Source organism: Sebastes fasciatus, chromosome 8, assembly GCF_043250625.1.
Source record: "Sebastes fasciatus isolate fSebFas1 chromosome 8, fSebFas1.pri, whole genome shotgun sequence".
Classification (NCBI taxonomy): domain Eukaryota; kingdom Metazoa; phylum Chordata; class Actinopteri; order Perciformes; family Sebastidae; genus Sebastes; species Sebastes fasciatus.
In genome coordinates, this window is record NC_133802.1 from 611,936 (window position 1) to 631,741 (window position 19,806).

General features: G+C 42.1%; 2 protein-coding genes across 3 annotated transcripts in view; one reads left to right on the forward strand and one right to left on the reverse strand.

The window, feature by feature from the left end:
* Positions 1-4,417, forward strand: part of itga5 (integrin, alpha 5 (fibronectin receptor, alpha polypeptide)) — a 55,669-nt gene extending 51,252 nt beyond the window's left edge. The window contains exon 30 of the mRNA XM_074642804.1: positions 31-4,417. Coding sequence (XP_074498905.1) covers positions 31-114 — 84 coding nt within the window. The 3' untranslated portion in view covers positions 115-4,417. The remainder of the gene's footprint in view (positions 1-30) is intronic.
* Positions 4,418-4,441: 24 nt separating this feature from the next.
* rapgef3 (Rap guanine nucleotide exchange factor (GEF) 3) overlaps positions 4,442-19,806 on the reverse strand; it is a 37,285-nt gene continuing 21,920 nt past the window's right edge. For both annotated transcript variants that reach the window (XM_074642806.1, XM_074642807.1), the window contains 22 exons: positions 19,687-19,771; positions 18,390-18,450; positions 17,432-17,508; positions 17,159-17,305; positions 16,920-17,026; positions 14,807-14,895; positions 14,612-14,690; positions 13,481-13,631; positions 13,274-13,356; positions 13,135-13,165; positions 12,907-12,982; positions 12,579-12,716; positions 12,312-12,409; positions 11,507-11,632; positions 10,985-11,166; positions 9,322-9,412; positions 9,187-9,237; positions 8,973-9,060; positions 8,811-8,875; positions 8,656-8,710; positions 8,404-8,475; positions 4,442-5,163 (listed from right to left, as the gene is read on the reverse strand). In XM_074642806.1, the coding sequence (XP_074498907.1) occupies positions 5,045-5,163; positions 8,404-8,475; positions 8,656-8,710; positions 8,811-8,875; positions 8,973-9,060; positions 9,187-9,237; positions 9,322-9,412; positions 10,985-11,166; positions 11,507-11,632; positions 12,312-12,409; positions 12,579-12,716; positions 12,907-12,982; positions 13,135-13,165; positions 13,274-13,356; positions 13,481-13,631; positions 14,612-14,690; positions 14,807-14,895; positions 16,920-17,026; positions 17,159-17,305; positions 17,432-17,508; positions 18,390-18,450; positions 19,687-19,771 (2,071 nt within the window). In that variant the 3' untranslated portion in view covers positions 4,442-5,044. The remainder of the gene's footprint in view (positions 5,164-8,403; positions 8,476-8,655; positions 8,711-8,810; positions 8,876-8,972; positions 9,061-9,186; positions 9,238-9,321; positions 9,413-10,984; positions 11,167-11,506; positions 11,633-12,311; positions 12,410-12,578; positions 12,717-12,906; positions 12,983-13,134; positions 13,166-13,273; positions 13,357-13,480; positions 13,632-14,611; positions 14,691-14,806; positions 14,896-16,919; positions 17,027-17,158; positions 17,306-17,431; positions 17,509-18,389; positions 18,451-19,686; positions 19,772-19,806) is intronic.

Genomic DNA, 19,806 nt, shown 5'->3' on the forward strand with positions numbered 1-19,806 from the left:
TGCTCATTTCTAATTCCTGTTTTCTTGTAGTTCGGCTTCTTCAAGCGATCTTTACCTTACGGCACCGCCATGGAGAAAGCTCAACTCAAACCGCAGGCTGCCTCTGAGGCCTAAACGACAACCGGAGCTAACGAGATCCACAGCGCCTGGCCATATGATTGCAACAGAGATGGAACATGTAGACCGGATCAGAAAGCAGTTGAAGAGTTAAGCGAAAGAGAGACCACTGGAACTCTACTGTGCTGCACTAGAGGAAGCAAAACTCTAAAGATCTCCAAGCCAAATGAATGTTTGTTTTTTTGTTTTTTTTAATTTATGTCTTGTTTGATGGCAGGTTGGGATTGTTACTTTTTCTCTTTTCAATGCCTCAAGGCTAACTGAACAACAAGAAAGTGACTGCTAAAGGTGTGCAGGCTACGATCAGCCTGTTGGCTTTCCTTTTGTGGATTCTTGTGGTGGAGAGTGTTATAATACCCCTTTAACTGCCTTATTTTGGTGCTATTGATCTCACAGGATGTGGCCACATGTAGCTTATGGCAGCCAGGAGCTGTGAATTACGCTACCTGCTGAGGCCTGAAAGTATTCTTCTGGTATCTAGTATGAACACGTGGTTATCTTGATCGGTAAACAGGTTTCAGATGAAAACATTAACCAGAGGCCTGTACTACGAAGCAGGATTTGGCGTTAGCGAGGTAACTTCAGGGTTTAACCCTTCAGGGTTTTCCGTCCTACGAAGGTGGATCACTTCTTACCGGGGTAGATCACCATGGTAACTGATGCTGAACAGCTAACCTGCTCCGGAGCAGGTTATGTTCCAGATAAGAGATCAACTCGTATAAAAGCACCTTGTACTGACCAATCAGAGCTCAGTGTGGTGATTGTATGGTAATATTACACACATATGAAGAAGTTACAGTCATAATCAGACTATAAACAACACAGTTTAAACTGACAGATGCAGGAAGGACAGCTGGCTGTATGCTGTGGGTGTTTACCGCTTTGAATTATGTTTTTATATTTATTTTTTTCCTGCTCGAGTCTGTTTCACACGCAGCTGAAAGAAGGTTGAAATAGTCATACACGCCGCATTGTTATACTGGGCATGATTATGTGTAATTCAGTCATCAGTTATACATTTAAAAGCTATTTATATCTAGACGTCTATAGCTGACTTTTGAGTGTTCCGTTGCATTAATAAGTCTGTTAATTTACGCATTCACACATCGGGAGTTTTTTCTTTCACCAGCTGTCCTTCCTGCATTTGGCAGCTTCACTGTGTTACTGTTAGTCTGGATTAAGTGTTTAACTTCTTCGAATTTGTCCAATATAGTTTACTCTTTGTTAAACGCTCTTCCTGTCTGTCTGCAGTCTGTGGACTTGTCCATGTCTGTGATTGGTCAGATGCTGCAAACCCCGCCCCGTTCATGTGAACGCGCTCACAGCCAGACTGAGAAACCCTGGGTTGATTTATAGAGTTGATAACCAGCGTCATAGGACCGCTTAGCGTGATCTCGGTTGTTCGGGTTGGTGAAGCCAGATAAAGAGAAGATACCCTGAGGATGTTGGACTGGCTTCGTAGTACAGGCCTCAGGTTGTAGCAACGTCAATATTACTGGCCTGGATGTCGAAATTCAGCTCTGCTTTTGTCACAACATTTAACGTAATTTATGCCCTGACCTGCCCGAGGCGTTCCCCTGATTCTTCCCTAATGCATGCTGGGATATGCTCCAGCACAATGCAAACCCTGAACAGGTTTAGCGGGCGTAGAAAATGCATGGATGGATGTTTCTTGAAAATGATATCTCTCTGCCTCAGGTTGGAGGACAGCGCTGGGTTGAGTTGTTTTTGCACTCAAAGGAAATCTACTGATATAATTCCACCCAAGACTGACTGACTGACTGACTGACTGACCTTCCTTTGAGTTCTGATTTTGACTCCTACTGATCACTTTGTTTAAATCCTGTTTGTTCATGTTCAGAGTTGACCGTCGTCGTCGTTGCGTAGTCGACTGGGATGGGACTGGAACCGCCACGGACCTGCAAAACCTCATGTTAGGCTTGAAGCAGTGTGGTGCTTCTGTCAAAAAAAGTGACATTTCTCTGAAAGAATATTTGACTCCTGCTCGGTTTGAATCCATGTGCAAGCAAATGACGCTTAAGGGGAAACCACAGAGTCGATGGCCATGGCGTGATCTTGAACCAAAGACGTGACAATCAACAATGTTGTAGCTTCGGCAGAGAGTTTTAGTATGAGAGCAGGTGGGATCATCACTCTTTGAGTGTGAACGATCCATTTTCAGCTCACAGTGTGTTACTGTGAGATACTGTATTTTTGATTGTTTAGAAAGAAAAGTCATCCCACTACCAAAAGGCTACAGGGACTGAACATTCAAATGCTTTGTGTTCTTTTATTTGTCATGTACATAGATTTGATGTGCCTTAAATGTAAATACGTCATGTCCGTGGGTTACAGTTAGGGGTTGTGTGTGCTTGCATGTATATATGTGTGACGTCGTGCATACATGCATTTGTGTGAATGGTATATTTATGAATGTTTGTTTTATGTATGAATTGGTTATTCCCACTGCTTAGTCCTGTTTATCCCGATCCCCTCTGTAGCTTGAGATCGTTGAGGTTAAAGGGATAGTTTGGGTGTCTTGAAGTGGGGTTGTATGAGGTACTTATCCATAGTCAGTGTATTACCTACAGTAGATGACGGTTGGCACGCCCCCAGTTTGGAGTTACAGACAGGAGTTACCGTACGGGAGCAAAGCGATGTACTGCTGTGGACGGGGCCAGCAGCAAAACGTGTTTTAGTCATCTAAAAGAAAGGCCCACCTGAAAACATCACCATCAGTTTAAGTGGACGCTATGTTTAGAATATTTTCTCTCTGCCGTTGTCTATGTTCTCGCCAAGCAACCAGACTTCATTGAAATAACAGTAATTTGACCTCGCAGAACACTGAAGTATTTGGTGTTACTATTGCCTTGATGGGTTAGTTTGTTTGTGTTATTGTGTGACGATTCACCAAAGTCACTCAATAGCACAAACAAACTAACCCATTGAGGCATCAGGAGACCAGTAACCCCGCGTTCTGCGAGGTCAAATTACAGTTTTTTTCAATGGAGTCTGGTGGCTTTGGCGAGAGCATAGATGGATACAATGGCTTCAGTTCCCCGTCGGAAAGGGTTGTCTGACGGCAAGGTAAAGCGGGGAAAATATTCTAAATGTTATATAATATGTATTATAGTTTTTCGGTGGCTAAAATATGTTTTGCTGCCGGCTCCGTCTACAGCAGTACATTGCTTTCTCCTGTGCCGGTAACTCCTGTCTGCTTCTCCAAACTGGGGGCGTGTTGACCGTCATCTACTGTAGGTAATACACTGACTGGATAAGTACCTCATGCAACCCCACTTCAAAACACCTGAACTATCCCTTTAAGCCGTTCAAACATTTACAACCTCATTGTAAATCCAAAAAGAAAATGACTGTTAAGGCACCGTCCGGATCCTCCAGGATGTCTTGTACCTCTAACAAAGGGATAACAACTAGGCACTGGGAACTCAATGTTGTTTGGAAGTGCAATATTTATATTCACTCTTTTTTTTATATTACAGTGCTTTCTTTTTGTTTATTTGTGATTTATTTGAAAAAAAACAGGACTTTTTGTATCAAAGTATGTGATAAGGACATACGCCAAATCAATTGTGAGGTTCTGGCATTTCACTTTTCACTCTCTTTCTCACTACTTCAAAGTGTGAAAGTTTTTTTTCCACCTCCGATGTACTCACCACTTCATCGCTGGACCACTTTTCTGATCGTACTGATTTGTTTATACCACAGAAACACAACCACCAGAACATATCTGAGTTGAACTTGGGTATGTTGACATAGTTTGATAATTTATGTGCTCTGCTGTTGCACCTGTCCAAACACCAACTATTATACTGACCATATGTTTTGCATTTGTTTGCCTCATCATCACACATCTTTTTATGTGCCCCTTCTTATTGGCTCGTGATTTACAATTTGTAAAATGGTCCACGAAACCCCCATATGGTAGTTGATTTAAAACATTTAATATTGCCTGTTCTTTGCTGAACACGTCAACCCATTATTTATAATGACAGGGGATCCTTTTATTACTTCCTCCATGGTTACATCAGGAGAAGGCACTGGGTTTTTCTTTCTTTTCTTTTGTTTTACATGTCTTAGCCCATTATCACTCTCCGGGACTTCCAAAAAGAAGTTGTACATATTTATGGATGGTATTTTTGAATTCAAAGGATAACAGATTTTTTTGTGATTTTTTCTCACCCCATATTGGGGGGGACATTTTTGTCAGGGGGGGTCTTCGGAGGTCAATTTTTACCTATTATGGTCTGTACTTTAAATAAAATATTTCCCTTTTTACAAACTCTTGTGCTTTCATTGACACGCATAATTGAGAAAATAATTTATTTTAGAAAACAGCCTTGTATGAAATGTTGTGCATGTCAGTGAGTGGCCTCCTTGCAAAAAAGAAAAGATTTGATACAATATATTAGTTTTGTGTGAAAATACTAGTGCACAAATAACTGACCTACAGTGATAAACTATGGCAAAGATCTTTGTTCTTATGGCCCTTTTCTGAAACCACCAGAGTGATCCAGTATATAAAATGTCACAATGATTTTTTACATCAAAGACAGGCATACTTTGCTTAACTGTACATGTTGTAACACTGCCTTTGTGAGGGGATCACTTTCCACTGTGGTACACACACTGCTGTAAGGCTTTCTGGATAAGTGTCTCATAAGTCCCAGAATTGGATTCTCTAGTTCATCATTAGAGCTTATTACCGTGCACATTGTCACTCTTGATGGTATGCAGAGCTCATCGATTAACGTCCAATCTCCTTGAATTAGAGTGAATCCACAGCACTCGACGCCTCCAGACATCCGTCTTATTTATAGGCCAATGTGGAAGTTTTGTTCACCCAGCTTCAGTCCGTTCTCTGGTTCACGTTTGCGATACAGTTTTACGGCCTTTGCAGGTTGATGCCCTAGCATTCTGTTGTTCTTGATAGCTGCGTTAGCCTTCGCTGGTTGTCGATCACCTTCAGGTTCTGGATATAGTGTCGGATGTTGCTGGGACTCCGTAGAGGGAGGGCGTAGTCTGAGCCTGGAGGAGAAGGACAGATCTTTTTTGTCTCAGGATATTGTTTAAGTGTTTGTATTGGCAAACCAGTCAAGTTGCAGTTTACATCTATGTCTGTCTATGTCACCACTTCATCATTTTACTTTGTTAGACTTTTGTGTGAAATTGTCAAGATTAGCACATGATTTCTTGAGTTATGGCCAAAAATGTGTTTTGTGAGGTCACAGTGACCTTTGAACACCAAAATATAATTAGTTGATCCTGAAGTCCAAGTAGATGTTTGTGAGGATTTTAAAGAAATTTGCTCCAGGCGTTCTTGAGATATCGCGTTCATATGAGACGCACGTGAGGTCACAGTGACCTTTGACCACCAAAATCTAATCAGTTCATCCTGGTCGTGTCCAGAAGGAAACTCCCAAGTTGCGAAACTCTCGCGAGATGGTTAAGGTTAGGCATTGACCTTGAATAGTTAAGGTTAGGATAGGTTGTCAGGCAGCGAGTCTCATGAGAGACCGTCTAGACACGACCGTTCATCCTTGAGTCCAAGAGTACGTTTATGCCAAATTGGAAGAAATTCCCTCCAGGCGTTCCTTAGATATCGCGTTCACGAGAATGGACGGGACGTACTGTAGCAGAAAGGGGGAAAAGAGAGAAAGTACAGAATAGCCCTTTTCCAACCTGACAGGAAAAGAAGGTGAGTAAATAAAGAGACACACCTGTGAGCTGGGGGGGGAATCAACTAACTAAAGCAGCATGGAGGAGAACAGAGAAAGAGGAGTGAGAGTGGATAAAGGAGGAGATCATTTGAAGTTAATTCAGTTTCTGGACATATTTGCTCTTAAAGAAAACAGCGACATATATAAAAGTAAACTGAGCAGCAACTGAGCCAAGAACCGGCTAGATTTTCATCAACTTTCTTGGACAACTGCTGGAGGTGTGCTGATCCTTGACAAACCAAAAAATATTTGCCAGAGCTCTTTTCCTGGATTTCTCCTCAGCATTTAACACAATCCAGCCTGATGTGCTTCTGTCCAAAATGATTCAGTTACAGTTCAACCCGAACCTCATTCACTGGTACAACTAATTTCTTACAAATGCGCAAATACCATTTCACATGTAGAAATAGATGCACAAATGCATATATATCACTTTACATCTAAACCTATAACATTTTTATGTGGAATTAAAATACGTATTTACAGAGTAAGTTATGTGTATTTGCAAATCGCCCTGTATTTTTGTGGATGTGACTTTACACAACACAAATAAAAAAATACGTTTGTGGGTAGTGAAATATTTGCAGATCATGGTACATATTTGTGAATTGTCTTCTGTGGATTACAACTACTATCTACAGATCTGCTGCGGTATGAATCGGACAAAATTCTGGAAACAAACAGGAGGGAAGTTGCAAATGTCACATGGCCAATAAATCCACAGGAGAAATGATCTGCAAATGCACAAATATCATTCCACGTGTAGAAATAGATGCACAAATATCACATTACATGTAAACCTTGAAATACGTATTTACAGAGTAAGTTATGCGCATTTGCAAATCGCCCTGTATTTTTGTGGATGTGACTTTACACAACACAAATACAAAAATACATGTTTGTGGATAGTGAAATATTTGGAAATCATAGTACACGTTTGTGGAATGTCTTCTGTGGATTACAACTAACAAAGTCCAATAAAAACTTCTATACACAGCCTGGCTCAGTAGTGTATCTGTAAAACTTAAAACGAAACTTTAAAGCCAAATCAAATTGGCGAAGATCATTGGCCAACCTGTGACAGCCTCCTTTGAAGCAGCTCACAACAAGAGTATGCTCAGACTTGCCAACAGCATCTCTTCTGATCCCTCGCATGTTTTAAATGGGGAATATCAACTTCTGCTCTCCAAGAGGCCATTTAGAGTCCCTCCATTTAATCGCATTAGGCTGAAGAACGCTTTTGTTCATCAGTCCACCTAGCTGCTAAATAATAATGAATGTGCTGCTAAGGAGATGCAAATCCAGAGGACAGATGGTCATTTTTAAACGGGTTATGTATGGTTAATGTGATGTGTTTGGTTTTATGTCGAATGGGTCTTACTTGTCTGTTTGTTTATGGTAACAGTATGTCTATTGGATGTGTATGGTTTCTCAAACTGAGCTTCCTATGGATGAAAAATGAATTTCAGTGCAAACTGACAATAAATTTGTATTGTATCGTATCTTATCTTATCGTATCGTATCATATCATATCGTATCATATCGTATCCCTGGAGCAGGTGGATGACTGGGATCTTGTTCTTCTTGGACCTGTTTGGAAGAAACTGTGGTCTCCTTGCCTTTGTTGGGCCATCAAGGTAAGTCTCCTTTACTGAAAGTCTCCAGGCTTCTCCTTCTTATTCTCCAAACCCAAACCCCAAACTGGATGGAACTGAACTAGATTCATTCAGATTGGAACGGACATTAAACTCTCCCTCCCCTACAGTACACCCACAAACACACATTCACCCTCACCCAACATCTGACCTTTATCTGGAATCCTCTTTCAATGAAATGATTTAAAAGACATTTGGTATTCTAATTTGGACTCAGGATTTGAGTTTTGTCTCTCTTAATTTAAAAGTATAACATGGTAGTATAGACTGGTACTAAATATTCCCTCTCAATCATCACTATGCCACACTAGGAGTGTGTGGTGGTGTCTGTTTCTGCAGAGACCATGCAGCCCTCTGCCTGGATTTTCTCTTTTGTTATTATTTAGCTTTACGTGTCTGGGTGTCTGCAAACAGCCTTTCGGTCCCACGTGGTGTAACCCCCAGCCAATAACAGCGCGCAGGGTGTGCAGCCTGTTCAGGTGGTCAAGTATCGCCGCTTTGTCACGCCCCTCGACTTCTGATACCGATTCACAAGTCCCCCTTTACTCTGTGGGATACAAAGCGGCCATATTTCACAGATGAGAACGGGTTGTGTTATGTGCATGTGGTCCAGTGATCCCCTGCTCCTCTCTGTGCTGTGAGTGCAGCTATGATCACTGTGTGTCAGTAGTTTAACAAGAACAGCACTGAGCCACAGCCACACTTTTTTTATAGTGACAGGGTAGAATTTTGATTATTCTCCTGTCTGGCGCCCAACTCTTATTTTGCATATCTGGGGCTTAAACCTATGCTACAAAACGTATGTCCAGATGGACGGACAACCGCAGAGGTATAAAAATAGGCTACAAGTACAACTGGATACAAGCGTTAATGATATGGTAGCTGTAGCTTACATGTAGACATGCGATTAGCAGGCCCTTCCAGAAACATCCGATCTGCCAGGCCCCTCTGTGGAGACGATGGCACTGCAAAAAAGAAATAGAAGTTTACCCACCTGATATATCCTTCATGCATCATGCAAAGCCAAAACCCAAGGTCCATCCATTTACTTTAACATGCATGTGCAACTGTTTGACCTTTGACCTATGCCCTTGCCAGGACTGTGAGTCTGCTAGTTGTGCGACAAGCTCAGCTGGATCACTTACCGTAAGGCTGGCTTCTGCATCCTCGTACAATTTTCACTGTCTTGGCAATCATGCGCTGTGAGAATGGGAGGAAAAGGAAGCAAGCTAAATGCCAAGATTTGTGAGGAGAATATAATCGAGCCGAGCAGCATTACAAAAACATGTTTCTGTCTTACCACTTTCTCAAAATTGACCAGTTTGTCTACATAGTTTGGATTTCCCTCATTGATGAATGTCATGTCTGGGCATAGGCAGGAACAGAAAACATGTCAGTGGTTAGTGAATTCATTTACATGACATTCTAATGCTGTATAGGCAACACGGATGGTATGTGTCACCTTTGAGCAGCAGAGGCATGAAGGGGATGTAGGGAGGACTGAGCTTGGCCACAGCCAGTCTGTAGGCCCGGTGGTTGCGTGAAGGATCCTAACAGGGGCAGAGAACAACCCATTTTATTATGCTATTGCACAAATGTAATGTAATAAACAGTACATTGAGAGTTTTGGAACATTTATAAAATCTCCTGAAATGAGAGCATACAACGTAACTTACCATTAACCTCTCATAAGCACAGTAGATTCTTTTCGTCTTGCTGGGTATTCTCTGGAATAGACAATAATAGACATATGTCATTTAGTAAATGGTGACACATTATGATTATTACTGTTGCATTCAGGGGTTTCTTACCTCCCATGTCTTGTAAAGTCTGTGTACTGCACTGTTGCTCAAACCGAACATCACAGCAAAGAATGAATTGAGATTCTTCTGCTCCTTTAATCTGTGACAGAGAGGACACATAAACAGTTAGTGTGACAAAATGCTGTTATTTGCAGGTTTTAAAGATAAGCCATATGCAAACAAGACTACGGCTGAGGTCGAATAGTCCAAAAATGACCTCCTATTGTTTTTTCCTAACCACTCTCCCATGACCTCGATGGAAAACGTCATGAGGTCAGGGGAAGATGCGAAGGAGTATTCAGAAAGATTTAGGAAAAGACAACCACAGTGCTCAGAGAACTGCACTTACACTATGCAACGGCGAATGTTTTTTTTAAAGCATCTTTATTTATAATATATAGAAAATGAGTAGGCTACAGAGACAAACTCAATGCTGTACAATTCAGTCAGGGATTCCTGTCTAGAACAGAATCACATCTCCTAAGAAGGACATTTTCTATATCTATCCATAGTGTACAATTAATCAGCAATAGCGGATGTTATTGACGTCCGAATGGTGTGTCACTTTAAATGTTGCTGCCGCAAGGAATTGTGGGACGTCATTATCTCCTTTACTTTTGTAAAGTATGGTCCATTGTATCCTATGCTAAAGGAGATGAGAAAGGAAGCATTGAAGCACCTTTCCTTAGCATTTAGAGAATTCAAACAGCTCTTATCATGGATAAATACTTCATTTCACTCAGTAAGGAACCTTCTTAAGTCAAAAAGACTATCTGACCACAGCCTATGTGTCTACAGCTACACTAGCGGCTCTGTGAGGCTGTGCTTTGAGCTAAATGAGGATGTCAGCATGCTAACATAGTACCAGTGACAATGCTAACATACTGATTAAGCGGGAATACACTTTAAAGGTGCTAAATGCGAGACTGGGAGCATTTCTCTTGCCTCCACATGGCTCTCAATATGGCGACAGCTGAGCCGGCAGCTCATAGGTAACGGTGCTAACAGCGCTAACAGTGAACACTGCTGACAGAGCTAACAGTGCTAAGCTGGGGGGAACCGGAAGGTGGACGCTACGTTCCCACAATGATGTCGTCAGCAGTGGGCCACGTTCACAAGCACAAACGTGCATGTGCGTCTGGCCTGGCTTTGTCAACAGAGCACAAAGAAGCTTGGATTACATCACACAGCGTTGAGCAACTTCATTCTCTGCTCAGGTAGACATTATTCCTCTATATCTTTATATAGCAAATAGTTGTTTGCTGCTATATTAATGCTCTGGATATCATATAGAGCACCTTTAATAAACACAAAGCACAGCTGAGGCTGATGGGAATGTCATTCATTTGCAGGTATTTGGATAAATTATTTTTATGACCAGATAGTGGCGCTACATGAGCATCTCCAAAGTGATTATAATTCATTCTGTAGGGAACATGAAAGCCCATGTACCAAGTTTAAGGACATTTTGCTCAAAAACCACAAATGTCAACCTCATGGTGACGCTAGAGGAGAAGTCAGGGGATCACCAAAGTCAGCAGGCGTAATCCTCTGAGGACCATGCATGTTTATACAACATGATACATATATTTCAGTCTGGACCAAAGTGTAGGACCGACTGACCCTCATTACCATCAAAACATGGCTACTGTTTTATGCAACTATAACTTACACTGCGGCGATCTTTATGAACTTCTTGAGCAGAATGGCTCGTTTCATCAGGTCTTCACAGAGGCACAGCTCCGTCACCACCCAGTACTGCACCTCATTGAAGCGACGCACAAACCGCTCCAGGTTAGCTGTGATGGCACCTGGGAATTTATGACGGCCAAATACGTAGTAGACGAGCTCCACCTGCAGAGGCAGAAACATTACAGGTGTTTTTATAGATGACTTAATGAATGGGATTTGCTTCAGAAATATGTGAAGTGTGCAGGAAATGTTGTACTGGAGTACCAGATGATCTGATGGCAAAGTGCAAAGGAGTGTGACCTAGATACATTCATGAAAGAGATACCCAGTCCTCTGTTGAAATAAGGAAATACCTGAATGTCAGTTTCAGCTTTGGCTTTACTTTCCTGATAGACTACTAGAGCTTAACCATGATGTGGCATTTGAAGTGTAAATAAGCAATTTCCTCTTTGTTCTGTATTGAATAGTTTATGTGTCGCGGTCAGATATCTGCTGGAGTTACCTCGTGCATGGCAGTGAACAGTTCCCAGTCATAGTTGGTGAGTTCATTGGCGATATCTTTAGAGCCCATCTGCTCCAGGATGTCAGTTGTTCCTCGTTCTGGACCCTGCTGCTCCTTCAGGGGCATCTGGGAGAAAGAAACAGAGAAAGAGAGGAAATGAACAGATAAAAGATTGTGGTGGCATGTGCATGCCTTTGATGGTTTCTGGACAGGTAAACTGCTTTGAGTCAAACTCAACTGTATGCACCATAATAAATAATGAACATACAACACTACAGTTTTGCACTCTGCGGCTCACGTTAACGCAGTTTCACAAGCATGTCAGAGAACTACAGTGGTCTTCAGGTAACGTCAAAATGCAAAAGGCTCTCGAACAGCCACTGTGACCAGTTTGGACTGAAAATTCTTATTATATTGATAATATTTGATTGTTCAAAACAGGCCATTTCAGTAGAATATGACAAGAGAATAGAAATCAGGTTGTTATACTCTTGTTGTTGTACAACTGACATTCACTTCTTGGCAATATACGTTCTTTGTGGTTACTGTTGTGGAGCAACATGGAGGACTCCATGAAGAGGACCCGCACTCGCTATGTAGATGAAGGGCTCATTCTAAGCTAACAAAAACACAACAATTCTTAGTTTCAGGTGATTATACACTAATGAAAACAAAGTTATGAATATTATATTCCATTTTTGCTAATAGATCCCCTGAAATGCTACACACTGGTCCTTTTAAGTGATTTCATTTCCTCTTTTATTATACAAAAAAGCAAATGGTATAGAGGGCACCTAATCCTCACCAGTTGTTCCACTTGGCTGCTTGTGCAGATGAACAGTCTCTCGTTGAGTCCCAGGGCCGTGTAGACCGCAGTCGCATCCAGCTTTAACTGAGCTCTTTCTGTGTGCATTTAATGTATCAAAAACCTATTTTCAGCATAATGAACGGTAGAAAATGACATCAATGTGCAGCTCTGAATGCTTCAATCTAACAATTTCACGGGATATGGCAATTCAAATGAAAAATATCTATACACATTTGAAAAATCATTAATAAATCTGAATCCCACCTCCCGAGGAGTTCATTTTGAACAGGATGTGATCTCCGCCAGGTTTGACTATTGCTGACATCACATCCTGTACAGATGTGTTGACTGGGAGCATCAGAGTGAGAGGTTTGTTGTCTGGCCTGTAGATCTCATACAGCACTGCACCGAGAGGGGACAAAATGTCAAGATATGCTTATTTGATAACTGATGACGCAAGTAATGATGCGTTACTCATGAACAACACCCACAGATACATGAGCTAATGTGAGGCAGCTCATCTATGTTGTAACAAATTGTAGTGAAATATAGATGTACATGTATAACTGATTTGATTTAGAGTCTTACTCGCCTTTATCTTGTGCTCTGATTGGTTGCAGCCTCCCCACCGGCTCCTCACAGTTTGAAAACCAATCAAATTGCTGGTTCTGTCAAGAGTATCAGAGTGACTCAGCAAGTCAATGACATTAAACTGACAAATGACAGCAGCAGCATGACATTCTGTTTTCTCATTAACATGTCTCTCTGATGTTAATATTCTGCACCCATGCTGTCATGTGCAAAAAGACAAGACGCTTACCCTGCTCAGTGACTGATAGCCATTCTCCAATCTGCAAAATAACAGATGAAAAACAGTTTCAGATAGCAGGCTGCAATATTTATGTCTTGAGAAATGTCGTGGAAATAGCATGTGTTATAAGAGAATAAAGACAATTTACACTTTTGTCCTCCTCCTTTCCCTAAATTGTTCTTTCAACATGCTGGACAGACGGTAATCAGCTGCCACCTCCTTCCTCAACCTCTGTTTGAGACCAAAAATGGACATTGAAAAAGCAGGAACATAATTAGTGATTAGATCTATATTCTTAAAATGCCATGGAAATATTCCAATACACAGAATGATTAAATCAAGCCTGCAATCTCACCTCCAGAGACTCCAAAGCGATGGGGTCTTCTTTCAGCAGAAGGCCGTACAGCACCACCCACTGGCCAATCAGCTTCACTACCCTCTGCTTGGTGGTGAGGATGTAGGAAGCCTTCTCCTGGTCTGAACCCTCAGAGAGCTCCGCCTTATAGGTGCAGTGGCGGTTAAGGGGCAAAACATACAACGCTTTACAAACAAAGGATCTGAGGCAATTACAAGAAACTGTATTTAAAGCAGCAGTAGGCAAGCCTGGCAGTAAAAATCATGTGCCTCTGTGTCCTCCGGCGCTCCTAACGGCATCTACAAGATTTCACAGACTGGAGGAAAACAACCAATCAGAACCGAGCTGGAGCCTTGCCGTCTCTGAGCAGCTGTCAATCACTGGAAAACTCCGATCAAACGGTCAAACTAGGCAGCGCTGATCAAATATGAATCAGTATTCTGTTACTGTAATGACTATTTCTCTCCTCAGATGTTTTCAGAATCATCTTGTAGTGTACTGTTTAGCTGTAAAATGAGAAAGTTTGTGACCCGGCCGCCATGTTGAGATCAGTTGAGGAAATACCAAGCACCGCACACCAAACTTTCTCATTTTACAGCTAAACAGTACACTACAAGATGATTCTGAAAACATTTTACTTAAGAAATAGGCATTACAGTAACAGTATTGATTCATATTTGATCAGCGCTGCCTGGTTTGACCGTTTCATCGGAGTTAGTGAGTGATTGACAGCTGCCTCTGTTGAATGAACAGCCAATAGGAACGCTCTCTCTCTGAATGACCTGTGATTGGCCAACGTCTTCCGTCACAGGCCAAATGTTCTAAAGTCTGAAAACAGAGCCATGAGGAGGAGCGGAAGTCTAGTTTTCTCTCAGAACACTTGAATTACAATATGCTGAAAGGTTATTATGGAATTTTTGCTCAATGATGCCAAAAATATACTGACTACTGCTGCTTTAAGCAGAATATATTTAATATTAACTTGTGTCAACTAAATGCTCTGTTTAAACTGCAGACATTATCATCATCATAAGCAGCAGCAGCAGCAGCAGCAACAGTGGCAGTGCACATTATCATTATCATCATCAGCATCCTCATTACTGTGTATTACTATTGACCATGATAGGATATTGGTGTTGTAGTGCGGGACACAGCTGGCTGGAGGGCATGAAGACTTTGTGGGTGAGCAGAAAGTCGCTCACACAGGGAGCTGCAGGGAGAGAAATGTCACAACAACACACAGTTAACTAACTGACCACATCTGATTGTCTCGGATCACTCAATAAAACTGAGAGAAAAGGCTAGAAGGCGCATGCAGGCTCCCACCTATTGTGTCATTTCCATTAGAGTCCAACTTTACTGTCTCCAATAGGTGCTCCAGGATTTTCTCAGGTGTTCCTGACATAACTGTGTACCTGCAACAGGGCACAACAGAAGAGAGAACATTTTTCCTGACATTAATATTCTTTGTATTGCACTGCCTGCATGCTGCTTCTTCGTTTGTGTTTTAGTTGTGCATGATAATGTAGTATGCTACTTTCTTATAATTTCTCTGCATGCTTATATAATAATAATAATAATAATAATAATAATAATATTCTATGTTCAACTATGTTTTCATTAGTGTATAATCACCTGGAACTAAGAACCGCTGTGTTTTCGTTAGCTTAGAATGAGCCCTTCATCTCTACGTAGGGAGCGGGTCCTCTTCATGGAGTCCGCCATGTTTCTACAGTAGCCCAGAATGGACAAACCCAACACTGAGTCTTGAGTGAGTCTTTTGCGTTTTTACATTACCTGAGTTTGTGAAACTGCGTTATTGTGAGCCGCAGAGTACAAAACTGTGGTACCGCCAGCTGCTGTCTGACTTCCGTTGCTCCTATAGTGTTATTATGGTATGGATGACCTCTGAGCGAGGCAAACAGCGTTACCACGGTTTCACACTCTGCGGCTCACGTTACTGCAGTCTTGGAAAGGGAGGAGGGAGGAGTGAGTGGAGGCTGCTCAGTTGGTTGCAATCTGCAACCACACCATTAATGCCGCCAAATCCTACACACTGCACCTTTAAGGGTGATTGCTTAACATCTGTCCAGGAACTACAAATGAGCAAGACTACAGGCTCTGTGACATTGTACTTAGGCACAGCGAGCTAATTATTAACACATCTTAGTTTATTACACTACATTATCGGTGTATGTGTATGCTGACTGATAACTTCCCAAAAAGAAGAACCAGAAAAAAAACATTTGAAGTCATCATTGCATTGTTTGTCCTGCAGCCCTGTATTTACAACCCTGGGCAAGTTGGCAGTAGCATATCATGAGTAAACAGCACCGTTGGGAGAATAACACATCATTTGATTTGTTATTGAACCAATAAATGCTTTGCCTTGCAGCACCTACTGTATCTACGTCATAACTCTTTTACCACTAAATGTGAGGGCTTCTTGCCTCATGGCATCAGGTCCAAAAATGTAATATTGGTTGGGTTCAGTGGCGGACTCAGGCTGTCTGAGGGGCAGGGGTGAAAAAAAATAAAAAGGGCACCAGCTGCATGTGATGGGGCACCAGTGCACAGAAGGTTTTCTAGCATTTAGGGCAGCCTTTATGACACTGCATCATGTTTTATCCATTTTAAGGCCACCCTAGAGGGCACTGCATCATGTTTTCTCCACTGGAAGGGCACCAAAGAGAGCACTGCATCATGTTTTCTCCACTGGAAGGGCACCCAGTGCACTTCATCACATTTTCTCTACCGGCAGAGCAACCTAGGGGGCACTGCATCATGTTTTCTTCATTTAGGAGCCTCCTATGGCAATTAATCACGTTTTCTCCTCTGGCAGGACACCCAAGAGAGCACTTTAAAATGTTTTATTCACTTAACCACACCCTAGAGGGCACTTCATTACGTTTTCTCCAGTGGAAGGGCACCCGAGGGGGCACTATATCATGTTTCATCTACCATAGGGGAATCCAAATGTTTTTTTGTTTTTTTTTTCGAACATGGGGGCACCAAGGGGGCATTCGCCCCCCTCCTGCGTGGTCGGACTCCTTAGATAATAAATCTTGGTTGTTTGGTAGAGAACAAGAGAAGATGGTTGCAGTGTGCGTAGGTGTGCAAGTATGGGAGGCCAACATCATGTTAATTCATTTTGATGTTTGCTAAAACACTTCAAGACTGATAAGAAGCCATTCAACGTTGCAGGGTTGAAGTCCATTTCTTTTCTGGCTGCCAGATAACAGCCGATTAATAAGACCTTAACCACGTTTGACAAAAAGATCTATATACTAATCCGTCACTGTGTTATGATGACAATGGCAGCGTTTGTGTTATTGGCGTACAGTATCTGCCCACGCCCAGGTAAAGTGTCTTAATGATTGTAAACCTGCTTGTGAAGTTACTGTTTTATTGTCTCAGTGAGTGCGTCAGAGTTTCTCACTTGCTGTTGTTTCCTGCCCCTCCCTGCTCGTTACAGTCGGTGCTCTTCTCCAACACCAGCACAGTTTTCCCATGCTCTTCCAGTCGCACTGTATTAGCTTCAACATCCTGAAGGACAGGAATTACAGACATGGATGTCAAATACGTGTTTAGTATAATTGTGGATCTAAATTTGTGGTGCACACAGAGAAAAGGACTACATTTTTGACATGTCTATAATAATGAGTTACTCAGACACACCTTGAGGATGCGTATAAAGTCCTGTTTATCCACACGGAGGAAATGGCAGTTGTCTTCCCTCAAGATGATGGTGGCAGCACGCGGGGCGTCATTCAGCAAAGCTAGCTGCCCAAAGTCCTCACCCTCATGTAGTGTGGTTACCAGGCCCTGTATGCACATGGCACTTCCAACATTATACTAGCATCCAATTCAAGGCAACGAGGCATTTCAGGAGTGCCAATTCTGACATTTATTATTATTATGATTATTATAGCAACCAGTAAATGGATTTACCTTGCCATGTGTGATCACATTTACAGAGCCTTTCCAGATGATGTACCATGAAGTGCCTTTGTCCCCCTGACTGAACACTACATCACAAAAAAAGACAGTCAGCAGCGCCAACATTGGTCCTTGACACGTCATTTACAATGGGCTTTATTATGTATGCATGACTTTCATATTCATGACGAGACGGAGCAAAGTGAGAGATGAGAAAAAGACGCATGATGACCTGATTGTTTCCACTGAAGTAATGAATCGATCGTGACATGAGGATATTGCTTGGTAGAGATATTATATCTGAAAGGCGTGTTGTGCAGAAGAGGATGTTAAAGCTGAAGTAGGCGAGATCAGAGCAAATATGATTAAAAAAAGTAATCAGTAAGAGCTGATCTGAGGTCTGCTGTCCATCTGCTGTCTATGAGAGCCGGCTGTCAATCACTCTGAACTCCGACCAAACGGTCAAACTAGGCAGCGCTGATCAAATATGAATCAATATTCTGTTACCTTAATGTCTATTTCTCTCCTCACATGTTCTCAGAATCATCTTGTAGTGCACGGTTTAGCTGTAAAATGAGAGTTTGTGACGCTGCCTTCATTGTGAAATCTGGTGAAGGAATGCCAAGTTCTGGTCACATGACCGGAGCACAGCCAATAGGAACGCTCTCTCAGTGAAATGACCTGTGATTGGTCAAAGTCTTTCGTCACGGGCTAGATGTTCTAAAGCCTGAAAACAGAGCCATGAGGAGGAGCAGAAGTCTAGTTTTCTCTCAGAACACTTGAATTACAATATGCTGAAAGGTTATTATGGAATTTTTGGCCAATGATGCCAAAAATATACTGCCTACTGAAGCTTTGAGGGGGCATCTGTGCGGTTCAAGCACACATTGAAACACTGCGTGTCTCCATGTGCATGCAGCGAGGCTGTCTCCCGCCCGAGCTCAAACGTCAGCAAAGCTGTCACACTCACAGACTGTTCCGGCCTTGGAGTGTGATTCAAAGACCAGCACCGCTGCCAGCTCCTTACGCACCTACAAGCACAACAGGGTAACAAATTAGACTGAACTGCAGATAACTCCTGTTCTCATTGTTCGATTGTTGTACAATCCAGTGGTTCTCCGATCAAAGTAGTTTAAGAATCAGAGGAAACTGGAGGCATTGTTAACTGTAATTGGCTCACAATGTCGACAGATTTATGGTTGATTCTGTTTATTGCAAGAAGAATACTAGCCTTGAAAACAGATCCAAATGGAGCTCTTGTATCAAATTCAATTTAAGGTTTACTATTACCATCAAAGCAAAGCTACTTTAAGGGATAGTTCAGGTGTTTTGAAGTGGGGTTGTATGAAGTACTTATCCATAGTCAGTGTATTACCTACAGTAGATGACGGTCTGCATGCCCCCAGCTGAGTGATGTACTGCTGTGGACGGGGCCGGCAGCAAAACGTATTTTAGTCACCTAAAAAAAAAGGCTGACCTAAAAAAATCAGTTCAGGTGTACACTATATTTAGAATGTTTTCACTGGTTTACCTTGCTGTCAGACAGCTACACAGTCTATGTTTCTGACGGGGAATTGAAGCCATTGTATCCATCTATGCTCTCTTCAAAGGCACCAGACTCCATTGAAAATGCCTGTAATTTTACTTTGCAGAACACGGGGGTTTCGGTTAATATCGGTTTAGTTTGACTTTGGTGAATCCGAACTAACCAAAGTCACACAATAACACAAACAAACTAACCGATCAAGACCAGCAACCGCTGTGTTCAGCGAGGTAAAATTACAGTTTTTTCAATGGAGTCTGGTGCCTTTGAAGAGAGCATAGATGGATAGAACGGCTTCAGTTCCCCGTTGGAAACATAGACTGTATAGCTGTCTAACAGCAAGGTAAAGCAGTGCAAATATTCGAAATATAGCGTACACTTAAACTGATATTGATTTTTTTTTTTAGGTGAGTCTTTCTTTTAGGTGTCTAAAATACGTTTTGCTGCCGGCCCCGTCCACAGCAGTACATTGCTTTGCTCCCGTACGGTAACTCCTGTCTGCTTCTCCAAGCTGGAGGCGTATTGACCGTCATCTACTGTTGGTAATACACTGACTATGGATAACTACCTCATACAACCCCACTTCAAAACACCCAAACCATCCCTTTTAGTACAGTGTAATTGCTTGTCTGTCTCACTTTTTTACGCACAAAAACTACATAGTATATAGTGGCTTTAATCATGAGGACACTGATGTCAAGTGCAGGCAGTAATAGTGACTGACAGAGGTGGAGAGATGAGCTGCAGCCTTGACATGGAGCAGCTCCTCATAGATGACCTCCAGGTCCTCAGCACTCCTCTGACTGGGGCTAAACACAGACAACAGGTGGAATCAACCACAGAA